This window comes from Myotis nattereri (genome assembly GCF_964212035.1).
Source record: "Myotis nattereri genome assembly, chromosome: 3".
Taxonomy (NCBI): domain Eukaryota; kingdom Metazoa; phylum Chordata; class Mammalia; order Chiroptera; family Vespertilionidae; genus Myotis; species Myotis nattereri.
Window position 1 is genome coordinate 42,052,198 of NC_138077.1, and position 22,990 is coordinate 42,075,187.

At 43.9% G+C, this 22,990-nt stretch overlaps 1 protein-coding gene across 2 annotated transcripts in view; it reads right to left on the reverse strand.

Moving 5' to 3' along the window:
- Window positions 1-22,990, reverse strand: part of KLHL6 (kelch like family member 6) — a 91,967-nt gene that overhangs the window by 36,963 nt on the left and 32,014 nt on the right. Inside the window, exons 3-7 of one of the 2 annotated variants that reach the window (XM_081086376.1) lie at window positions 17,874-18,323; window positions 13,549-13,786; window positions 8,488-8,690; window positions 6,762-6,975; window positions 5,273-5,525 (exon numbers count right to left, since the gene is read on the reverse strand). In XM_081086376.1, coding sequence (XP_080942502.1) covers window positions 5,273-5,525; window positions 6,762-6,975; window positions 8,488-8,690; window positions 13,549-13,786; window positions 17,874-18,323 — 1,358 coding nt within the window. Of the gene's footprint in view, window positions 1-4,437; window positions 5,526-6,761; window positions 6,976-8,487; window positions 8,691-13,548; window positions 13,787-17,873; window positions 18,324-22,990 lie in introns of those variants that run through there. The other variant, XM_081086375.1, reaches the window with a different exon arrangement.

A 22,990-nucleotide genomic window follows, 5' to 3' on the forward strand; every position in this document is an offset into this window, starting at 1 on the left:
GACACTAGAGACACTATGGTGCTGACAAGGAGGGCAATGAGGTTTCTATGTTCAGAGACCCCAAGGGAGGCAGCAGGCAAGGGAACCAGGCAGATGACCAGAGATGGGGCAGGCATGGATCTCAAGGTAGCCTGGCATGAGGAATACATAAGATAGGCGACATCTGAGCATACAGAAGAAAAGACAAATCCTTGGTGCTAGAAACAAACATGGAAGTGAAACCAGAGGAGTGGGTAAGCAGGCAGGCTGATACTGGGCAGCATGGGGGTGGGTGGGCCTGACCTGAATTAGTCTCCAGCACCAAGCGTCTTTAATTGTGGCGGCATACGGAAACAGAAAAGGAGGCATGGGCCCACAGGAAGTAGGAGAGGACTGAGATCCTACAGGAGGTCCAATCTCCAGTGAAAGGGAGGCTAGGCTAGTCTGGGACACCACACACCAGCAGAGAGCACCAGGAACAGGGAAGGAGCCAAAAAAACTGGGCAGGTGCCAGGCCCCAGCACAGCTAACCAGGCATCAGGTTACCACTTAGATCCAGCAGGGAAATTGGAGGATCTCAGCAGTGAAACTAGGTCAAAACTCCATTTGACTCACCACAGCGGGTACACTGGCTGTCTGATCTATGGACTAAGATGAACTCCAGAATGCACCCACTGTGAGACGGGGCACTGCTTCCCAAGGGCTTCCACCCAGAAGGAGCAAGTAACTGCTATTTCTAAGGAGGCCCCGGTGGAATGGTCTAAAGCTATTCTTGTGACCCCACATTTCCTTAAAGCCTCGGATTTTCTTTTTCAATTGCATAGGACCTTTTCATCATAATCCAAAACAAGGTAAATTGATGACAAGTTTCCAGTGGTTGAGAACCACAGCTCTGTCTCCTATGCCAAGTTCCAGGGCTCTGATCTGAGCACAGGTCAGATAAGGCTGCAGAGACAACATGGTGACACTGGTTGGCTGACACAGGGCTGAGAGGTCAGACCAGAAGTCAGAAAGCCAGAGGGGAGCCTCCTGTAACAAGAGCTAAGACCAGGCAGAGTGAGAATCACAGTTTGCATGGGTTGGTAAAGCTTGCTCAGAGCGGCAATGAAAGGCTCAGGAGAGAAACGCTGTCTACTTTTTGCCATTCTATAGACCAAATCTTATGAGCTTATCCTATGAATTTATTTAAATCCTCTTGAACCAACTGAAATTTTTTAAATTTCCATCTCCTAAATTAATTTCTATTCAGATACCACTTACTCATGTCAACCAAAACACGCCCAAAAAATCACCTAGTAATGTGTACAACATATTCTTATTCATTCCACACACATTTTATTGAATAAATAAAAACTTTATTTGTGTATTTACCAAAAACAATATCCTTAATTTGATCATTAAAAAAGAAATACAAATCTATGTAACCAAAATACTTAAAGGATTCGGTTAACTAAGTGTGGTCTATTTTTACCTATGAATATGAAAATCCCCTTTCAAAACTGGTTTTGCAGAGACATGTTTGAAATACTTGTGGGTTTCCATGAATATTGACTCTTCATGTTATGAGATTTATTACAACATCTAGGTCAGATATTAAGGGACAAAATCATTTTGCAATTCCAAGTTAGAACTTTATGCAAGAAATCCCAGTGGTGTTGAACCACTTTGAAAATTCTATTGAGTATTTTTTTTTTTCAAAATCAAGTAGGATAAGCAAATAACAACAGTACCTCGAAGACTTTTATAAATAGGAAAGCTACACTTTTCACAGCTATAAGCGAAGGTTATTTGTATTTCCCTGAGAGCATAGTTTGCTTTGGGTTCGGGGTGTGTGTGTGGGGGGGGGGGGTTGGGGGTTGGGGGGAACGGTGAAGTCATTGACCGCAGAGTGTGGTGAGAGCTCAGAGAACAGCTACCTGTTGATGATTGGGTGAGCTTAGCTCCATGCCCATTTTAGACCAGCCTTGTCCACTGGGGTCCATTAACCTGCCCTTCAAGTCCCACCTGAGCCTCTAGGCCTCCTCCTCTCTAGGTCCAGTTAGGTAGGAGCCCCAGCCAAGCAGCTCAGAGGCCCCAGAGCCCATGGGTCTGATTGCTAGTCCTGCTTTAACTTGTGACTCATTTCTAAGAAGTGGATTCCTTCCTGGAACCCCCTTGGCTAGGAACCTCCCTCACCACCACCACTACCTTATTCACCTCTTTCCCTTCTTGAGAATGGAGTCAGGCTCACAGACTCCAGGGATCCTGATATCATTTTTCTCAGACCTGACTCCTCCTGCCTCATCCTCTTCCTCCCCTCCAGAGGTGCTCTGTCCACACACAGGACCTGCCTCAAGAGCCAATCTGCTGTGGCTCACAGGGCACCAATCTGCCTCATTCCCCTGCTGGTGGTATGGATTATGACAGTTAACTTGCAACACACTAGATATTTGTTTACTTGAGAATGGAAATTAGATCTTAAGAGCTTCTATCCCTGGCTAGAGCCTAGACATTTATACTTATCAAGTTTCTAAAAAATGACTTGGACTTTTTCCTTTCCCTAAAGATACAGACTGGCAGCTTTAAGTGCAGAACTCTGGGTCATCTTAATGGATATATCTGCCCACTAACCCATGCTATTATCGAGAATCCCTATTTCTTGAGAGCCAGGCACCTGAAAATTCTACCCCAAGTCACCTGCATACCCGATGATATAAACATTATATAAAATTCTTCCCTTGCCTTCATTTATGTGTTCTGAACTCGTCCTGAAACTTGGGTCCTGCATTTAGAACCAAGTTTATAACACAGAGATCCTGAATCTTCACTTTCCTAGCACTGGTAGGCTCAAAATTTGCTGGCTTCTCTCCTTAGAGGACTGCCATGACGACGACTGTTCTCTTTCTGAGGTGGCTCTTCATGTATGGCTGTGATGCTGCCATTGGATATCCTCTTTGGAAGTTCTTCCCTGAAACCATTTCTGGGATATGATTATAGCTCAGAAATAGTTTCCGAAGGCAATGTCAAAGAAAGGCAAACACGTAAGCAGTGGCCTCGTCGTTGACCTAAGGGCACAGCTTTCCAGAGAGACCACTCGCAAAGACAATAAAGACGTGGATGCAGCCTCATAACTTTACATACATCTCTTTTTCCTTTTGCCAAATTATGAAAAGAAAAATTATAATATTTTCAAGTGGCCTATTTACCTGTTTATTCAGTGTCTTCATAGTGGGGATTTGTCTTATTCATTGGTGTCCTCAAGGCTTGACAAACATAAAGAACTCCTTGAGTGTTTGCTGAATTGAACTAGATTAAATTGAGAGCTTTGCTAAGGTTATTAGTGCTCATGAGCAAGTGATACATGTGCTCTAAATTTCCACAAATATGCCATCTTCCTTTCATACTAGGGAGCTGAACTATCACATGTGACCCTAAGGCACAGAGCTTTGCACACACCAACATGCACTTATATTTATCCTCAATAATCTAAGCAGAAACAAACCTTGTAATTTTCCAAGTCTTTTTTATCTGCTTTGAATTTTAGCTCTTCTAGCCATAACTTTTCTAAGAAAATTAAATCCACTATCAAATTTCAAACTGCTGAGAAGTACAAGCACAATATGTATGCCACATCTGACATGAAATAAAACTCTATAAAGAGATTTGAAATCACATGATGAAAATAAAGCACATTGCGTAATGCAGTTACTCTGTTGTTACCATTGTTGTTGCTTAAATACAGCATCTGAAACAGGATCTCTTAATCTGTTCCCCCAACTTGGGGATTAGAATGAACTTCCAGTGAGCTCATTTGCAAGTTCTAGTGCTTAGAGTGAAGGATTAACTCTGTTCTTTGAATCAAAATTGTGCCAAGCTGATCCAAAAAGCAAACAGAAGGGCTTAATAGGACCCTGAAACTAAGGTTCCAGGAGGGTGGGGTCTCAGGGACATGGACCCAAATCACTATCTAAAAAATGGAGTGTATATCATCAAGAAAAGTCGGTCAGTCCTGGCAGAGTTGTTCAGTTGTTTGGAGTGTCATTCAATACATCAAAAAGGTTGTTGATTCATATACAAAAGGTATAGGGCACATACTGAGGTTTCGGGTTCGATCCCGCATCGGGGTACATATGGGAGGCAACTGATTCATGTTTCTCTCTCCCTTCCTCTCTCTCTAAGATCAGTCAAAGCATACCCTCAGGTGAGGAAGAAGGAGGAGGAGGAGGAGGAGGAGGAGGGAAAAGGAGAAGAACAAGTTGGTGATTCCTGCAATGGCCAGCAGTCTATTAGGATATTCATGTCTTTTTAAAACAGAGCTCTGAGTCTCTGGGAACCTCTTTTCTCCATGGCAATACAACAGTTAGACATTAAGGGGCCAGGGCACTGGACTGTGCTGAAGGTACAATTCTACTGGTGATGACAGTTCTAGTCCCAAATGGGCCTCCTGTGATCATAAAAAAAAAATTAGAGGCTTTTGATGGGAGAACAGAACACAATTTTTTTATATATCTTTCAAAGCAAACAGGCCTTCCCAGACCCACCTCCCCAGACCTGTCAGATCAAACAACCTCTGTTGGAATCCCAAGGCTCCAACACCAGGGATTCCAGCTGGTTTCAGAATTGGGGGGGGGGGGGGGGGGCGGGGAGCCGGAGAAAAGGAAAGGAAAGGAAAGGATAAAGAAAGGAAAAAAAAAGATAAATACCCTTATTTCCCTGCCTTGATTAGTGAATCCTTTAGCCAGTTTTGGGCACCTTGTTTTTGTTTCTGGTTTCCTGCTCTGAGAGAGCCAGTACGGCAGAAAGGGCACTGACTTTGACATTGAAAGACCTGGGTTTAGACCCCTGGTTTTGCTACTTGCAATTTGAGTGACCTGGGGCAAGTCACTTCGCCTCCCTGAAACTCGGTTTCCTCGCTTGTAAAACAGTGATTAAAACAAAAAACAAACAAACAAAAAAACAGCCACCAGGTCTTTATGATGGTTCAGTGACTTGTATGCCAAAGCGCCGGCACGGGCAGGTGTGTCCTGAATGTTACCTATGGCTCTTCTCTCCTGAGGTAGGTCACGCAAACATTGCTGGTTGCTCTCAAGTGTCCCAAAGCTGTGACTTCCAAGGAGCCCCCAGCGGAGGCCGCGGGGATTCCCTGAGGTCCGACCTAAAACGCACGCCCCGCCTCCTGTCTGCAGTGGGCGGGGCCTGGGTGCGGGGTGCGGCGGGTCCCCGGGAGGCGCCGCCCAGCCCCTGCGGCGACTCCGCCTCCCGCAGTCAGACCGACACGGCGCCGGGCACGATCCTCCGTATGTGGGTGTAGGACTTCCGGATGGTCACGCTGCCGTGGTGCGACACCCCCCGGGGCAGCACGCACTCCTCCGTCAGCTTCTGGGCCTCCGGGTCCCAGCACAGCACCGTGGCGATCACCTCGTTCTTCTCGTCGCGCCCGCCCGTGATGTAGAGCCGGTTGTTGCAGGGCGCGATGCCGCAGCTGGCCCTCTCGTGGCTGAGCTGGGTGACCAGGCTCCAGGTGTCCTCCAGGGGGCTGTAGGCGTACAGCGCTCTCATGGCCCCACCTGCAGACCAAGGGAAACACGGTGGGCCTCGCACCCTCTGTTCTGGTTTTCTTCTCCTTTAACCACAAAACATCCTTCTGATTCGGTAAGTCTACCATCTCGCCTAGAGAAAGATTTATGGCTTTCTAAAGACTTCCTAAGTGCTGGAAACAGACACTTCCCATCGTCCTTTAAAGTCTGCAGCCAGGCTAATCAGGTTCCCAGAGGCACCTGGCTTCACCTAGCGGCCAAAATGCACCCCAAGACTGCTCCCTGGAAGAAGTACCACGGGGTGCATCAGGCAGACTCTGCTCATAATTCCAGCTCTGCCCTTTTTGATCTGTAACCACAAGCACGTGATAATAAGACGTCAGAAGGACCAGGAGCACAAGTAACTGGCAGAAGCCGTCAATCTGTGACCGTAACCACGGCGGTAGCCCCTCTTTAAACCGAGCATGGCCTGGGACACCATTCAAGGTCCTTATCTGCAGATTAGACCTTTAAGCAGAGTCATGAGCCTGACCATAAACACACATGAAACCTCAACCAAGGAAGAGAGGGGTTTTTCCTTCACCTCCTTCCATATTTTACTTGTCTGATTGTCTCTTATTTGCTTACGTTATTTATTTTTGGCGTCTCCTTTATCGGTAGTTCTCAATCCTTGCTGCACATTAAAGTCACCTGTACATTAAAAACACTTGCAACTGTTGGCCAGCGTCCTCTTTCCCATTCTGATTTCATTGGTCCAAAGTGAGGCCCAGCTGCCCATACTTTTGTAATAAGCTCCAAGGTGATTCTAATGAGTAGTCAAGATTGAGATCCATCATCCTTAACATTACATGCCAACTGTGGTCTGGCTGGCCAGGCTTTCCTTCGGGCAAAATGCAACGTTTCAGAGCCCCCAAAGCAAGTAGGGAGAGTAAAATTCCCATGAACACGAAAGAAGAAATAAGGAGAGCTACTATTTATTGGGCACTTATCATACTGTGCACGTTTCAGTATCTGCACATGTTCCTGCAGCAACTTCTAACCCCTCCCTGAGTCCCAGGGATGATTTGCTTTGTATGTCTCCTAAATGTGGGCCGTTTTCTGCCTCGAGGACTGCAAGGGAAATCCCACCAAAGCCTGGTCCAATCCCATCTTCTCCTCCTTTTCAACCAGGACTTTGTGAGTTCCCAGGAGGGCTTCGTCTGATCTACCTGCATGGCTTCCTGGGTGGGGAACCTTGGGTACATAAGAAGCCATTTGCTCACTTACCAACAACATAGATGCGGTCCCGGAAACTCACTGCATTGATGCATTTAGCCTCCACTGGCATGGGCGACTTTAAACTCCACTTATTGGTGGAAGGGTCGTAACACTGAGTCTTGTCCGTGGCCAGTTTTCCATTGGGCCCTCCCCCAATCACATAGAGCTTCTTCTTATGGCTGGTGGCTGCGAAGGAACTGACATGGACGAGGAGGGGCGCCGCCTGTAGAGACGCAGGGCCCAGGAGAAGCTGTCAGTCACATTGCCCAGCTTGCTGCAGTGGCTCACAGGACACAGGCCAGGAGCCAGGGCACACGAGCCTGGGCATCCTTTGCCTGAAGTCGTAAGGCCTGTAGCCTTGACTCCCCCTTGAAACACAGAGAAGATCAAAGCACATATATCCCACCCTCCCTCCAGACAGTAGCAAGTGTTGGGTGTTTCCAGCCTGTTTCTCCCAGAGTTTGTGTCTCAGGTGAGGAGGGGTAGTGACAGGAATAAGTGTTTCCACAGATGAAACCAGCCAGTATTGGAGAGAAATGCTTTTTCAAATGTGCATATTCATATTCACACATGTGTTTATTCACTTAAAATTATTCACTATGTGCCAGGCATTGTCCTTGGTGTTTATAATATCCAGGAAGAAAAAATGGTAAAAGGGTTCCAGGTGGCCACAGGTAAGCAGACTCTCCCACTCTCGGGCAACATGCAGATTTGGGGATTAAGCCAGACTGGTGCTTCCACCCTGTGAACCCCAGGGCACTAAAGGGGTCCTCCAAGGAGCTTCTTGCCCATTGACATGATTCTCTTGGGCCAGGGAGCAACCCACAAGTGCCAAGTAATGGGGCTTACCCAACTGAGAAGATCTTAGTACCCCCCTCCCCCATTAAACATTAAGGGCTCCCTATTTGGCACTCTTCAGGTTGGCAGGCCAGGAGGACCTGGCTACCTGTGCTGTGCCTACAATGACCATGCTTTACACTCTCCACAACTGAAACATGCTCTGGCATTTGATATGACAAGGAGAAAGAAAATAGGAAAGTGGCAATAACCTGGAAATACCAGGAAGTGAGATCACTTGACTTTTTAAAAAAAATTATTGTGGTAAGAACACTTAACACGAGGTCTACCCTCTTAACACATTTTTGAGTGAACAATAATTATTGTTATCTATAGCACAGTGTAGTACAGCAGATCTCCAGAACGTATCCATCTTTGCGCCCATTGATTAGCAATGCCTTACCTTTGCCTGAGTGTGATATATACCTGAGTTTGCATTGTGAAACTTTAATGTTAAACTCTTGCATGCAAGTATATAAAAGATGATTCACTAATAAGCAAATAAACAAGGGCTGATTTCTAAGCACTACCAAATGACTCTGCATTCAACAAACAGTGTGTTAAAGGGATCCTTGGGTGTCCCGTGCGGAGAAGACAAGGGCAGACGGCATCTGAGGACACGGAGACTGGGGGCCAACATATGCACCCAGAGTAGGATCCAGCCTCCCCCACACAGCTGGGGTTCTGGCCAGGATAGGGCAGGTGTACACAGAGCTGTGACCTGATCAGCAATGCTAAAGCAATGATTCCTATGAGGAGGGGAGCTCACAGCCACCAAAAATGTTCTCAGTGGGAGCCGAGTGATCAGAAAGCCATATATCAACATTGACAGAAACCCTTCTTTAAGCTTTGAAGTAATAATACAAACAGAGTTACCCATAGAAATAATCTCCGATACCTCTGACCAGCAGTTGTGGAAGGGGTCGTAGGTCTCCACGTTGTTGATCCTCTGCAAGCCATCAAAACCTCCGATCACATAGACCTTGCCACCCAACACCACCATCTTATGCCTCCAGCGGCCTATGTTCAAATACTCTATTTGGATCCATTTGTTGATCGAAGAATTATATTTCCAAACATCGTGCTGTGTTTCTTTGCCACCTAGAAGAGATGCAGAGCACTTAAGAAACCACCAGATGTATCAGAAATACAGCTTCTCCCATAATTTCCCACAGATCCAGAAGTGCTGAATCCCCAGGCCAGCCCTCCTAAGAAAGAGAAAAGAAATCCTGAAGGTGTGTGTGACCTATCTGGGGAGACAGAACCAACACAGAGGAACAAAAAGAGACAGTGTGAGGCTGGGGTGACTAATTCCCCAGACATGTCATGTGGCACCTCTGTGCCGTGAGAGCTCAGGGAAGAAGTGGGCTTCCGGGAGGCAGGACCACGTCCTCCTCCACCCACAGCAGGAGCCTGGACTCCGTGTTTGTGAAGCTAAGAAACAAGCTGTAAGGCAGGACAGGTGAGGTTGGACTATTGCAGGGCCTTCCTTGACCAGCAGGCTAATTGAAAAGCAGCTTACGTTCTGTTTGCTTATTTGTTTTTTCAAAATGCAAACCAATAAATATTTTTTTTTTAATTTTTTTTCAATAAGTATTTTTAAATCCCCAGGGTTGCCTAGCTGGTTGGCTCAGTGGTTGACCGTCAACTGATGTACCAAGAAGTCATTGGTTCGATTCCTGGTCAGGGCACACGCCTGCATTGCAGTCTCGATCCCTAGCAAGGTGCATGCAGGAGGCAGCCTCCTGGACACACAAACTGCATTTCCCAGCCCACCTGCAATGTTTTTCTCTCTCATCCATTGCTGTTTCTATCTCTCTATCCCTCTCTCTCCCTCTCTCTCCCTCTCTCTCTAAACAAATCAATAAAAACATATTTATAAAAATTATCTGGGTTTATCTGGGTACAAAAAAATATAAGTGGGGTTGTCGTGTTTTTAAACAATTTTTACTATAAAAGAATGAGATGCTCCCAATAGAAAATGTGAGAGTGAGCTGGTAAATAGTTTTTTCAAAACAACCCTCTCATTAAACAGAAAATACATAATTTCATTAGGAAGAGAGGACAAAACAGAGAAGAACTGCCTTTTTTGGTGACTTTAGTCAAATATTTTAACAAATTTGTATTTCCAATTCCCCCTCAGCACAGAGCGCCAACTCAACTACTTGATGAAAAATATGTACTTTTCAGACTTATTAACCTGCCCTACTGCCCTAGTGCGGCAATGACTGTCACTGATGATGCACCGTGTCCTGGGTAAGCGTTTCTCTAGGATTGAGCCCAAAAGTGGGTTTCCTAGGTCAAGGGTGTACATACCTTGAATTTTTATAGGTGCTGCCAAAGAACCCTCTAAAGGGCTCCACCCACAGTGGGTGTAAGGAGGGGGTTTTGGGGTTGTTTTGGGGTGTTTTCTTTGTTGTTGTTTTATAGTCTAATGAAGAAAAATAATGCCAGTTTGGTTTTCCCTGGCTATTAGGGAGACTGAGCTTTTTCCTCTTCTGTGAATTTTTAATTCATTTAGTTAAATCGTTTTTCTTTTGGTTGTGTGCCTTTTAGAGATCTCTATTTACTTAAAACTCTGTGATATTGGTCCCATGACGGTAGTGTCAAAAATTACTAAATAACTATAAGCTTTCCAAGAAATGCATGCAAATTTTATTTAAAAAGAAAAAGAACTCTATGAATTTTACTTCATAAAAGAAGGCCTTATTAACTGGGCAGGCATATCGTGTGTGCATAGATAAGAAGACATCAGCCTTCTCCAGATAAACCCACTTATCCAGCGCCTTCAGGAATTTTCAGGGAACTTGAAAAGGTCATTCTAGATTTCACCTGGAAGAGTAAATTTGGAAAGATTTCTAAGGAACTTGTGAAAAAGAAAAATGAAGAGCGGGCTTTCTGCAGCAAATATCAAACTATACTACACAGCTGTTATACAAACAACGTGGTGCTGCATCAGACCACACACACTGATGAACAACAGCCAGAGTACAGAACAGGCTAAAGCAGCAGTTCTCAACCTGTGGGTCGCGACCCCTTTGGCGGTCGAACGACCCTTTCACAGGGGTCGCCTAAGACCATCCTGCATATGAGATATTTACATTACGATTCATAACAGTAGCAACATTACAGTTATGAAGTAGCAACGAAAATAATTTTATGGTTGGGTCACAACATGAGGAACTGTATTTAAAGGGCCAGAAGGTTGAGAACCACTGGACTAAATGATGTAGAGATCACTCAATAAATGGTCTTAGAACACTTGGCCATTTACTTAGAGAAAAATTAAGCTAGATCCCTATTCCACATTACCCTTAAAATAAACCTCAAATGTAAATGCTTTAAAAGTAACTGAAGAAAATATAGAAGATATTAAGGATCTTCAGGTGGGAGGAACTTTCTAAGCAAGATTTGAAACCCAGAATCATGTAAGAAAGTTCCTATATTAAATCTAAATCAATGTTAGAAGACCACACCGCCTGGGAGAAAGCACTTGCAATACAAATAGCAAAAGGTATGTGATAAGAACTCCAAAAACTTAATTTTAAAAAAAGACAAACCACCAACAGAAAAACAAAGAGTGTGATCAGATAATTTGTAAAATAAATACAGTTAGCTATTAAATGTATGAAAATATACTCGACCTCAATAATGACCCAAGTGTGTAAATTTAAGCATTCTAGACTATTAAAAGTGTAATTGACTGGCCGAAGCCGGTTTGGCTCAGTGGATAGAGCATCGGCCTGCGGACTGAGAGGTCCCAGGTTCGATTCCGGTCGAGGGCATGTACCTGGGTTGCGGGCACATCCCCAGTGGGAGATGTGCAGGAGGCAGCTGATCGGTGTTTCTCTCTCATCAATGTTTCTAACTCTCTATCTCTCTCCCTTCCTCTCTGTAAAAAATCGATAAAATATATTTTTTAAAAAAAGTGTAATTGACTGATAATAAAAAATAACATAAAATGGATGTTGAAAGTGGCACTGTTATTCATCATTGGTTGAACTATAAACGAGTACAAACTTTCTGGAGGACAATTTAGCAATATCTACAAGAATTCTAACTTCTCACATCTTATGACCACTTCTAGGAATCTCTCCAAATAGCAGCACAAGTTCATAAACATATGTGCAGTATTTTTTTAGTAGAAAAATAAAAGCTGAAAAACAATCATGGTTCATTTATTCAATAAACTGTCCTGCAGCCGGTAAAAGGAATAATGATAATGAAATGACACTAATGACGGCTAACACTGTTGAGCTCTCACCGTGTGCTTGGGATTGTGCTGTGCTTTACATGTATTATATCACTTAAAACATATGATAGACCCATTACACCGGCTGCAATGAGGTGGAAAATGTATTGTGAATTGAAGTGCAAATTTCTGTTGATTTTATTGTGTTTAACAAGCATGCATTCATGTATTGCTTGTATCGTTTTTTAAAAAAGACAACGACACATTTAAGAGAAGAGAAGGACAAGTTGTAGAATAACATGCAGTGGATGTGGCAAAGACTGACTATAATTACAAACCCCATCTTTTCCTCCTGGACACACAGTTAAACTATATTTCCCAGCCCACCTGCAGGGGGTGGGGGGAGGGGGAGGGAGGGCATGTGGCTCATTCTTGCCAATAGACTGTGAGTAGAATTGTGAATCCAGACTAAGGCTGTTCTCAACTCGTTCACACTCCTCATTCATTTTCTCTCTCCTCTCGAAATGAAGACCACATATAGAAAACAGCAGCACCACAAGATGGAAGGAGCCTCGGTCCCTGAGTGACTGAGCAGAGCAACCCCATATACTGTTACGGTAATTCTCTGAGATTTAGAATGAGTTACTGAAGCTAGCATTATTTACTCTAAAGCAATATAAAACTATTTTTAATTTAAAATATAGGATTGTAATGACACAGAGAAACTGACATATTTTACTTCATACTCTCTATTATTTGAATCTTCTACAACAATTAAAACATATTTCTACAAGACAAAAGAAAGCTATAACCTCATCTATGATATTAGTATATCCATAGAAGATCTGACCTGACCTGGATTTTGGAGGAAGCCAGCTCTGGGAAGCAGCTTTTCCCCAAATAAGTACAGATTAGAGAACACCTTCTCGAGAAGAGAAGGGATACTTGTCTCCTCCCTTGGGGCCCCAAGAAGAGCTGGGTCGCTTTTGATGTCATGGGAAAAGCATGGGACTCAGAGAACCTGGGCTGGAATCCTGCCTGACATCTACCAGTGTGTGGCCTTCGGTGCATTCCATAACCTTTCTGAGCTTCAGTTTTCTCCGTCTGTAACCTGGAGATTTAAGTCACCTATCTTACAGAATTGAGGTGAGAGGCATATGATTAAATGCCACCAAATTATAAATCCATCTACTATGCTGCAAAGATGGTAGAAAACATGTCTTTCAATAAATATTCATTGAGCATTTACTATGGCGGCCAGGCACAGTGCTAGGTGTTGGGAATAGTGCTGGCTGTCAGATAATTTAAGGTCTATTGGTTGATAGGCATAAATCATTGTAAATAATTTATCAAACTACTTAGAAGTAAGAAATGAAAAAAATACTGGATTGCTTTGGGAGTGTCTAAAAGTAGGACCTAATAAACTTGAGGGATCAGGTCTTGGAGAAGAGCAGACATTTTTATTCATTACTGTATTCCCAGTGCCAAGCCTATAGCAGACATCGAATAAATTCTAGTATCACTTTCCTGTTTCTCTTCCTGCTCCCCAGATCCCAGCACAATATTGCTCCCAGGTCAGCATTCATCAAGTAAAAATGTGCTTTCCAAGGTAAGACCACCTGAGCTTCTGGTTTCCATATCCTGACCCGGTCAGAGCTAGATCGTTGCCATTTACAATAATTCTTCTAAGATGGCTGCCTGCCCTCACTCAGGAAAACATGTAGTGCCAATGCGGACTTGCTTTGGCATCACGTGGCTCCTGCTTACCTGAGATGTAGACCTCATTTTTTAATGTCACGCATGCAAACTCCACCCACTTCTTATTCTCACTCTCCAGCTCATGCTCCGTCATCGGGAGCTTGGCCACCTCCAGGCGGCTGCGCCTCAGGGGGTCCAGGCAGGTTACCTCCGCCACAAACCGTTCATCCTTCGTGCAGCCACCGATGATCATAAACACCTCAGACTGGAACTCATGCATCCTGGGCTTGGTGCGCTCTGATATTATCTGGAAAACCAATGAGAGTACAGGGTGACACAGGGTTTCAGAGCTCAGGTTATGGAGCCAGCAGAGCAGGGCCCAGTTCCCAACTCCGCCAGTGCATGACCAGGTGACAGCACCTCCCTGAGCCTCAGTTTCATCTTCTGTATAATAGAGATTATAGAGGTTTGCTGTGAGGATTCATTGAGCTCATATACATATTACATACCAGGCTCTGTTTGGCCCAGGGCCTGGTATATAATAGGTACTCAGTAAAGGTTATCTGTTATTGTTTTTGCTGCCATTTTAAGAACTCCAGGTCTGTTTACCATCAAATGCACTTCTTGCTTCTCCCTTCCTGCCTGATATGAAGCCTTGAATCCTAGAATTCCATTTCTGGCCACCTTCCACTCCTGCCTTGTTCCAATATCTTGATGACATCCCAGACTTTTGTTCACTACCACACTTCTTCTGAAAGAGAGGTCCTGTCAGTGGGAGCAGGGTATGGACAGGCAGATTGGGGGACTGGGTCTCAACCTCAAGCTTATGACCCTTCAGAGCCTTGAACAAGCAAAGAGAGCCACACCATGGATAATTGAACCAGCGGAAAGGGCAGACATCTGCAGTCAAATACACCAGAGTTTGGTTCCACCAACTATGGCCTAGTGACCATGGAGAAGCAACACAATCTCTGTAAATGCCTGTTCTCATTTCTATGCCATCAGACCTTGGTATAGATCAAGGTGGTCCCAGGAAATTTAGGAGGAAGTGAAATAGAGGGGCAACTTTTCTGTCCCAAAAGATCTCTCCCAATGAAGATACTAATTACCATTTCTAAGTTAAACACAGATGGACATTTGCTTTTAGGGTTTTAAAATGTCCCACTGTCATCACCTTCATGAACTTGGAGGAGGGACAAGATTAAGAAGGAGAAATAATGATAGGACAAGAAGGGTTAAAGTTTGGGAAAGGAAGGTGAAGTGAGTTCCAGGAGTAGCCTCCACGCTTACACTACTGTCACCAGAACAAACCCAAGATCATTCAAGTAGTGAGCAGACAAGGAGTTTTAGGGGATCAACTGGCTATGAGACCTCAAGCTAGGGATCACAGTGGCGGGTTGGTTCAGTTACCCAGCCTGCAATGGAAATGAGACAGTGCTTTGAGCTGGATTGAGGGCAAAAAAGGCAGCAAAAACCTAGGACACAGTGAAAAGAGAGATTTAGTCTAAGACAAAGAAAATGCCTGATTGTGGGAGATAGAGCACCATAAACAAACTGAGTGAGAATAAGAACAGTCTTCATTTGTGGGACACTTACCATGTACCAGACACTGTGCTAAGCACATCTCATTCATTATCTGAGTATATCTCAAAACAATTCTAGCAGCTGGTAGGCATTATTATCTCCATGTTACAGGTTGGATCTGAGCTTTAGAGCAGCTAAGTAGCCCAAGGTCACACTGTAGGTAAATTGTGCAAAGTTAAAGCCAAGATTCTCCTGACTGCAAGCCCAAATTTCTGCCACTGGAGACTTTCCAGATATCAGAATTCTCTCTCCTCCTAAATCCAAAGTTTATGCTTCCACACCCCACCCCACCCCCACCCCATTTCAAATGCAGTAGGCAGAGCAGATGTTTTATAGCAGCAATTTTGCAGAAGACATTATAGTAGAGATATTTTATATCAAAGGAATGCCTTCATCACCTGCATTTCAGAGACTAAACAAGTGGGAAGCAGAAACAGAAATAGCCAGAATTTTGGAAGTCCAGTTGATCAAGACTCTGAACTTTAATGCTTCACTGAACACAGCTGCAGAAACGGACACTTGTCCAAGTGTATGAGGGTTTTGATTCCCACTGCTGAGCCACCTGCCAGCGACCCACATACCCAGCACGGGATAGGACCCATGTGATTGCCTACACTCCCTCCATCAGTCTACTCACCACCTTTATTTGCTTACTGTCCTCTATTCTCTGAAAGACAGACATTTAGCAAGGCAGAGATTTTTTTTTGTAGTTCCTGGTGCCATTTCTGGCATATTGTTACTGTTGAGGATTTATTTGTAAAAAAAATGAAGACATCGCATATTAAAATATATGGGATGCTGTTAAAGTAGTACTAAGTGGGAAATTTATAGTACTAATGACAGTATTAGGGGGGAAAGGTTGCAAATCAATGACCTCCAATTCTATCTTAAAACACTAAAAAAAAAATAAGAGAAAATTAAACCCAAAGGAAGCAGAAGACATGAAATAATCAAGATTAGATTAGAAATAAGTTAAATAGAAAACATAAAAAGCAATAGAGGAAAATTGAATTAAACCAGAAGCTTGTTCTTTGAGAAAATCAATACAATTGACAAACCTTGAGCCAAACTGATCAGAAAAAAAGAGGAGACACAAATCACTGCTATCTGGAATGGGAGATGTGAGTGACATCACTACAGATTCTTCAGATAATAAGGGAATATTATGAACAACATTAAACCAACATATCCAGTAACTTCTACGAAATGGAAAAGTCCTTTGAAAAATACAAACTATTAAAGCTCATTCTAGAAGAAATAGATAACCTGAATAGTCCTATACCTATTAAAGAAATACAATTTATAATTAAAAACCACACACACACACACACACACACACACACACACACAAAACACCCTCCCGGTTCTAATAATATCACTAGTAAAACTACCAAACATTTAAAGATATATTTGCAGAGGGAATGAGTGACAATGAGCCTGAGGACAACACAGAACTAGAAAGGACACATGGGGAAAGGAGGAGGCTCCTGGGGGGCTTCACACAGATCATTCCTAAGCCACTCTTTACTCAGGTATCTATCAATAGCCTAATGAAGAAGGCTTGGTAGCCAAATCCAGAAGTATTGTATAGTGGGATATATGTGTGGGTTTCATGTATATAAACTTAACAGTCCCTATTTCTTTACTTCCTGACTGGTTATTCACCTCCACTAAACCTAGTCTTGTCTTTATACAGTAATGAATAAAATATGTCTTCAATTGTTAAGGAGAACCAGGTAAATTCAAAAAGTGATATGCACATTCACCATCTTGGTCTCCGTTTATTCATTCAACAAACCTTTATCAATCACTTACTCTATACCAGGGAGTCTCCTAAAGTCTGGAGATGAAAATTCCCATACAACGTACTTTCTACCATAACAAGCTCCCAACCTAGAGATATTAACAGATGAGGATCCAATGGTTAACATGTAGCAGTCGGTGTTAAAACACTGCAATGCATCAGGGGCTGAGAATGAGCGAAGCCTCTGGAGAAGATGATGCTTGAACCAAATTTTGAAGCAGGAGCAGAAGTGTACTAGATGAAGAAGAGGGAAGAGGCATCTGAACAGCACCTGCATTAGCTGGAGGCAGGAAAAGCAGGTCCGCTTTGGGGAATTAGAAGCTGTGTCTTTGGGCTGTAGCAGAAGAGAGGGGCTGGAGATGGCACTAGAGAAGCGGGCAGGAGGTGAAGGATGCAAGGCCAGGCTCTGGGAGCTCGGGCAGGAAGTGTGGGCTTTATCCCGAAAGGGGCGAGGAACCAGTGAAGAGGGTAAGCCTAAGAGAGAAATGATTAGGCTCGAGTTTCAGATCATCCAGCTGATGAATGAACTGGAGAGAGGCCAAACTGGAGCAGGAAGGTGAGTTTTGAGGAACTTTCAGAAATTCGGAAAGGAAATAATGAGAGTCTGAACTAAGGGAACATCAGGTTCCCCAGAGTGGGCAGGCAGAAAGCAGCACCTGGTGGAATGGCAACTGGACAGGGCACATTCTGTCCATGTGTGTGTCACCCCCACTACCCTCCCGCCTTCCACAGCTGGGAAGAGAAGGGCTGTGCCCGGCTTGGTGCTGGGTGATTTCTGTATCTCACCTTATCCTCTCAGAAGCTGCCCTTGAGGCATCATCATCCCCATTTTACAGATCAGAGACCCAGGGCTTCTGGAACTGCCTGAATCAAACTATCATCAGTGTAGCATCTTCTCCTTGCTCTAAGCCTTAGAACAAGGAGCTGCCAGCCAGCCTCGCCTGATCTCTATGAGGCCCGCTAACTCCTTTACTTTGCTAGTTCACAGCAGCACCTCTCATCTCACCTCATTGCCAGAAAGGTGGTACATCCTGGCTTCCTGGAGCAGCGGGAAGACCTCCGGGCACTGCCTGATGAGAGGATCTGCCTCCACTGTCTCCACAAAGTACCACGGGTCCAGAAGCGGCAGGCGCACGTACTCCAGGATGTAGGGGAGCAAGCAGAGCCGCTCCGACTGCTTGTGCCGGACCCAGCTCATCACCGTCTCAAACACCTGAGCCTCCTCCGTCACATAAAGGTCATCGCTCTTCAAGATGTGGTACAGAGTGTCCACGGGGAGCTCAAGGAACTCCTCGGCGTTCAGAATCTGCACGAAGTTTTGGATGATGTAACTTTGAACCTGCTTCTTTAGACTGTCCAAGGAGTGCGTGTCCGCCAGCCTCAGGATCCCAACGCAGTTCTCTGGGTTCAAGGCTTCGGTGAGGAAGCTGGCGCAGGCATCCACCATCCGCAGGAACTAAGAGAACAATAAGGAACTAGCTAAATAGGTAAGAATACATTCCTATGTTTGACAGCTCTATAGTCATTAAGAAAACATGTTGTAGAAGAATATTAAATGGCGTAGAACATTTTTGTAGTGCTCTAAGTTTTAAAATCTGTTCATGGAATCTGATCGAGCCTCTAGTTTTAATCAGCAACAACAGGAAATAGAGTTCAGCCCTGGTCGGTGTGGCTCAGTTGGTTGAGGATCGCCCTGTGCACCTAAAGGTGACTGGTTGGTTCCAGGTTAGGGCACATGCCTGGGTTGCAGTTTGGGTCCTGGTCCGGGTGCGTGCAAGAGGCAACTGATTAATGTTTCCTTCTCTCTACCTCCCTCTCCCTTCCTCTTTCTCTAAAATCAAGTGGAAGAATATACACTGTTCATGAATTCAACATCATTAAAATCAACACCTTTAAAATGTTCATACTACCCAAAGCGATACAATCCCTATTAAAATACCAACAGCATATTTCACAGACCTAGAACAAACTCTCCAGAAATTTACATGGGATAAAAAAAAAGACCCCAAATAGCTACAGCAATTCTGAGAAAGAAGAACAAAGTTGGAGGGGTCACAATACCAGATATCAAGCTGTATTACAAAGCCACTGTTCTCAAAACTGCCTGGTACTGGCACAAGAACAGACATATAGACCAATGGAACAGAACAGAGAACCCAGAAATCAACCCAAGCCATTATGCTCAATTAATATTTGACAAAGGAGGCAAGAGCATAGAATAGAGTCAAGACAGTCAATTCAATAAATGGTGTTGGGAAAATTGGACAGATATATGCAAAAAAAAAAAAAAAGAAAGAAAGAAAGAAAGAAACTAGACTACCAACTTACACCATACACAAAAATAAACTCAAAATGGATAAAGGACTTAAACGTACAACAGGAAACCATAACAATCTTAGAAAATCCATAGGCAGCAAAATATCAGACATCTGTCGTAGCAATATCTTTACTGATACATCTCCTACGATAATGGAAACTAAGGGGAAAATAAACAAATGGGACTACATCAAAATAAAAAGCTTCTGCACAGCAAAAGAAACCATCAACAAAACAATAAGAAAGCCCACTGCATGGGAGAACATATTTGCCAATGTTACATCCAATAAAGGTTTAATCTCCAAAATTAATTGGGAACTCATACAACTTAACAAAAGGAAGATAAACAATCCAATCAAGAAATGGGAAAAGGACCTAAATAGACACTCTTTTGAAAGTGGATATACAGAAGGCCAAGAGGCATATGAAAAAATGCTCAAAGTCATTAATCATCCAAGAGATGCAAATCAAAACAATAATGAGGTACCATCTCACACCTGTCAGAATGGCTAACATCAACAAATCAACAAATGACAGGTGCTGGCAAGGATGTGGAGAAAAAGGAACCCTCGTGCACTGCTGGTGGGAATGCAGACTGGTGCAGCCACTTTGGAAAACAGTATGGAGTTTCCTCAAAAAATTAAAAATGGAGTTTTTTGGGTTTTTTTTTGAGAACCAAGATGGCGGCATAGGTTAACACCAGAGTTTGCTGCTTTGAACAACTACTTCAAAAGTGAAACCAAAAAACGGAAGGGACATCACCCAGAACCACAGGAACGCTGGCTGAGTGGAAGTCCTACAACTAGGAGGAAAGAGAAACCCATACGGACACTCAGAGGAGGCGCAGTGCTGAAGTCAAATTCTGAGGTGCGGAGTGCGGGGAGCGGGCTGGCGGCGGAGGGCGCGGTTGGCATTTTCAATCGGGAGGGAGTCGCAGACTCTGAGCTCCAGATACAGGCGAGTCTTTAGGGACCCAGACTCAAACGGGAGAAGCGGGACTGTCTGGCTTCGGTCAGAGCGAGTGCAGCTTTCTCTCCGAGGTTTGCAGCAATTGCTGGGACTCAGAGAGGCAGAGCCCCTGGGGACAGGACTGAGAGCCGCCATAACTGCTCTCTCCGGTCCACCCTGTTGATCCTGTGCGACCCGCCCCGCCCAAGCCCTGCACAAAGGCATTTGCTGGATAGCCTCAGGCAAAGGCTAGATTAGCACCTCCCTAGAGGACAGAAGTTCTCTCACTGCAGACACAGCTGATTCTCATAGCCACTTGGCCTGGAGGTCAAACCCTCCCTGGAATTAGCTGCAACAATCAAGGTTTAACTATAAGATTGCGCACAAAGACCACTAGGGGGTCCACCAAGGAAGCATAACAAAATGCGGAGACAAAGAAACAGGACAAAATTGTCAATGGAAGATCTAGAGTTCAGAACCACACTTTTAAGGTCTCTCAAGAACTGTTTAGAAGCCGCCGATAAACTTAATGAGATCTACAAGAAAACTAATGAGACCCTCGATCTTATATTGGGGAACCAACTAGAAATTAAGCATACACGGACTGAAATAACGAATATTATACAGACTCCCGACAGCAGACCAGAGGAGCGCAAGAATCAAGTCAATGATTTGAAATGCGAGGAAGCAAAAAACACCCAACCGGAAAAGCAAGATGAAAAAAGAATCCAAAAATGCAAGGATAGTGTAAGGAGCCTCTGGGACAGCTTCAAGCGTACCAACATCAGAATTATAGGGGTGCCAGAAGATGAGAGAGAGCAAGATATTGAAAACCTATTTGAAGAAATAATGACAGAAAACTTCCCCCACCTGGTGAAAGAAATGGACTTACAGGTCCAAGAAGCGCGGAGAACCCCAAACAAAAGGAATCCAAAGAGGACCACACCAAGACACATCATCATTAAAATGCCAAGAGCAAAAGATAAAGAGAGAATCTTAAAAACAGCAAGAGAAAGAAACTCAGTTACCTACAAGGGAATACCCATACGACTGTCAGCTAATTTCTCAACAGAAACTTTGCAGGCCAGAAGGGAGTGGCAAGAAATATTCAAAGTGATGAATACCAAGAACCTACAACCAAGATTACTTTATCCAGCAAAGCTATCATTCAGAATTGAAGGTCAGATAAAGAGCTTCACAGATAAGGAAAAGCTAAAGGAGTTCATCACCACCAAACCAGGATTATGTGAAATGCTGAAAGGTATCCTTTAAGAAGAGGAAGAGGAAGAAAAAGGTAAAGATATAAATTATGAACAATAAATATGCATCTATCAACAAGTGAATCTAAGAATCAAGTGAATAAATAATCTGATGAACAGAATGAACTGGTGATTATAATAGAATCAGGGACATAGAAAGGGAATGGACTGACTATTCTTGGGGGGGGAAGGGGTGTGGGAGATGCGGGAAGAGACTGGACAAAAATCGTGCACCTATGGATGAGGATAGTGGGTGGGGAGTGAGGGCGGAGGGTGGGGCGGGAACTGGGAGGAGGGGAGTTATGGGGGGGAAAAAAGAGGAACAAATGTAATAATCTGAACAATAAAGATTTAATTAAAAAAAAATTAAAAATGGAACTCCCATTTGACCCAGTGTTCCTACTTCCAGGAAGACAGCCCAAGAAACTAGAAACACCAATCAGAAAGGATATATGCACCCCTGTGTTCATAGCAGCACAATTTACAATAGCTAAGATTTGGAAACAGCCTAAGTGCCCATCAGCAGCTGAGTGGATTAGAAAACTGTGGTACATCTACACAATGAAATGCTACGCTGCTGTAAAAAAGAAAGAACTCTTACCATTTGCAACAGCATGGATGGACCTGGAGAGCATTATGCTAAGCAATATAAGCCAGTCAGAGAAAGACAAATATCACATGATCTCACTCATTTGTGGAATATAATGAACATAAACTGATGAACAAAAATAGATCCGGAGTCATAGAAGCATCGAACAGACCGTCAAACCTCAGAGGGAAGGAAGGGGAGGGTGGAAGTGGGAGGGTAAGTAATCAACCAAAGAACTTGTATGCATCCAGATAAGCATAACCAGTGAACACAGGCTCCAGGGGGGCGAGGGCATATGCTGCGGGGCAGGAACGGCCAGGGAGAGGCCAATGGGAGAAAAAGGAGCCATATGTAATACTTTCAACAATAAGACTTTAAATTCAAAAAAAAAAAAGAGGAAATACTGCCTGGCCAGTGTGGCTCAGTGGTTGAGCATCGACCTATGGACCAGGAGGTTACCATTCGATTGCCAGTCAGAGCTCATGCCTGGGTTGTGGGCTTGATCCCCAGTTGGGGATGTGTAGGTAGCAGCCAATCAGTGATTCTGTCTCTTCATTGATGTTTCTCTCTCTCTCTGTCTTTCTCTCCCCTTTCCTTTCCTCTCTGAAATCAATAAAAATATATTTTTTAAAAAGGAAATATGGTTGGCTCTTGAAGAATGCAGGGAAGTGGGGTGCTGGCCTTCCACATAAATGAAAATCCCTGTACAACTAACATATAGGGGAAAGAGGAACATGTCAAATGACAGACACCATGGGAAGATCAGCAGAATCAAGACCGTGGGAAACTCTACAGTTTCTTCATCAAATATATCACAAGGGGAAAGTGGGGAGGGGAGGAAGAGCCTGAGGATGAAAAGAGATCTAAGAAACACATCAAACTTTGGCAAAGTAGGGACCTTATTTGGACCCTGATTTAAAACAAAATAATTTTAAAAGTCAGAAATGTGTGCAGTGACTAATATTTGGTGATATGAAGCAATTATTATAATTTTAAGTGTGATAATGGTAT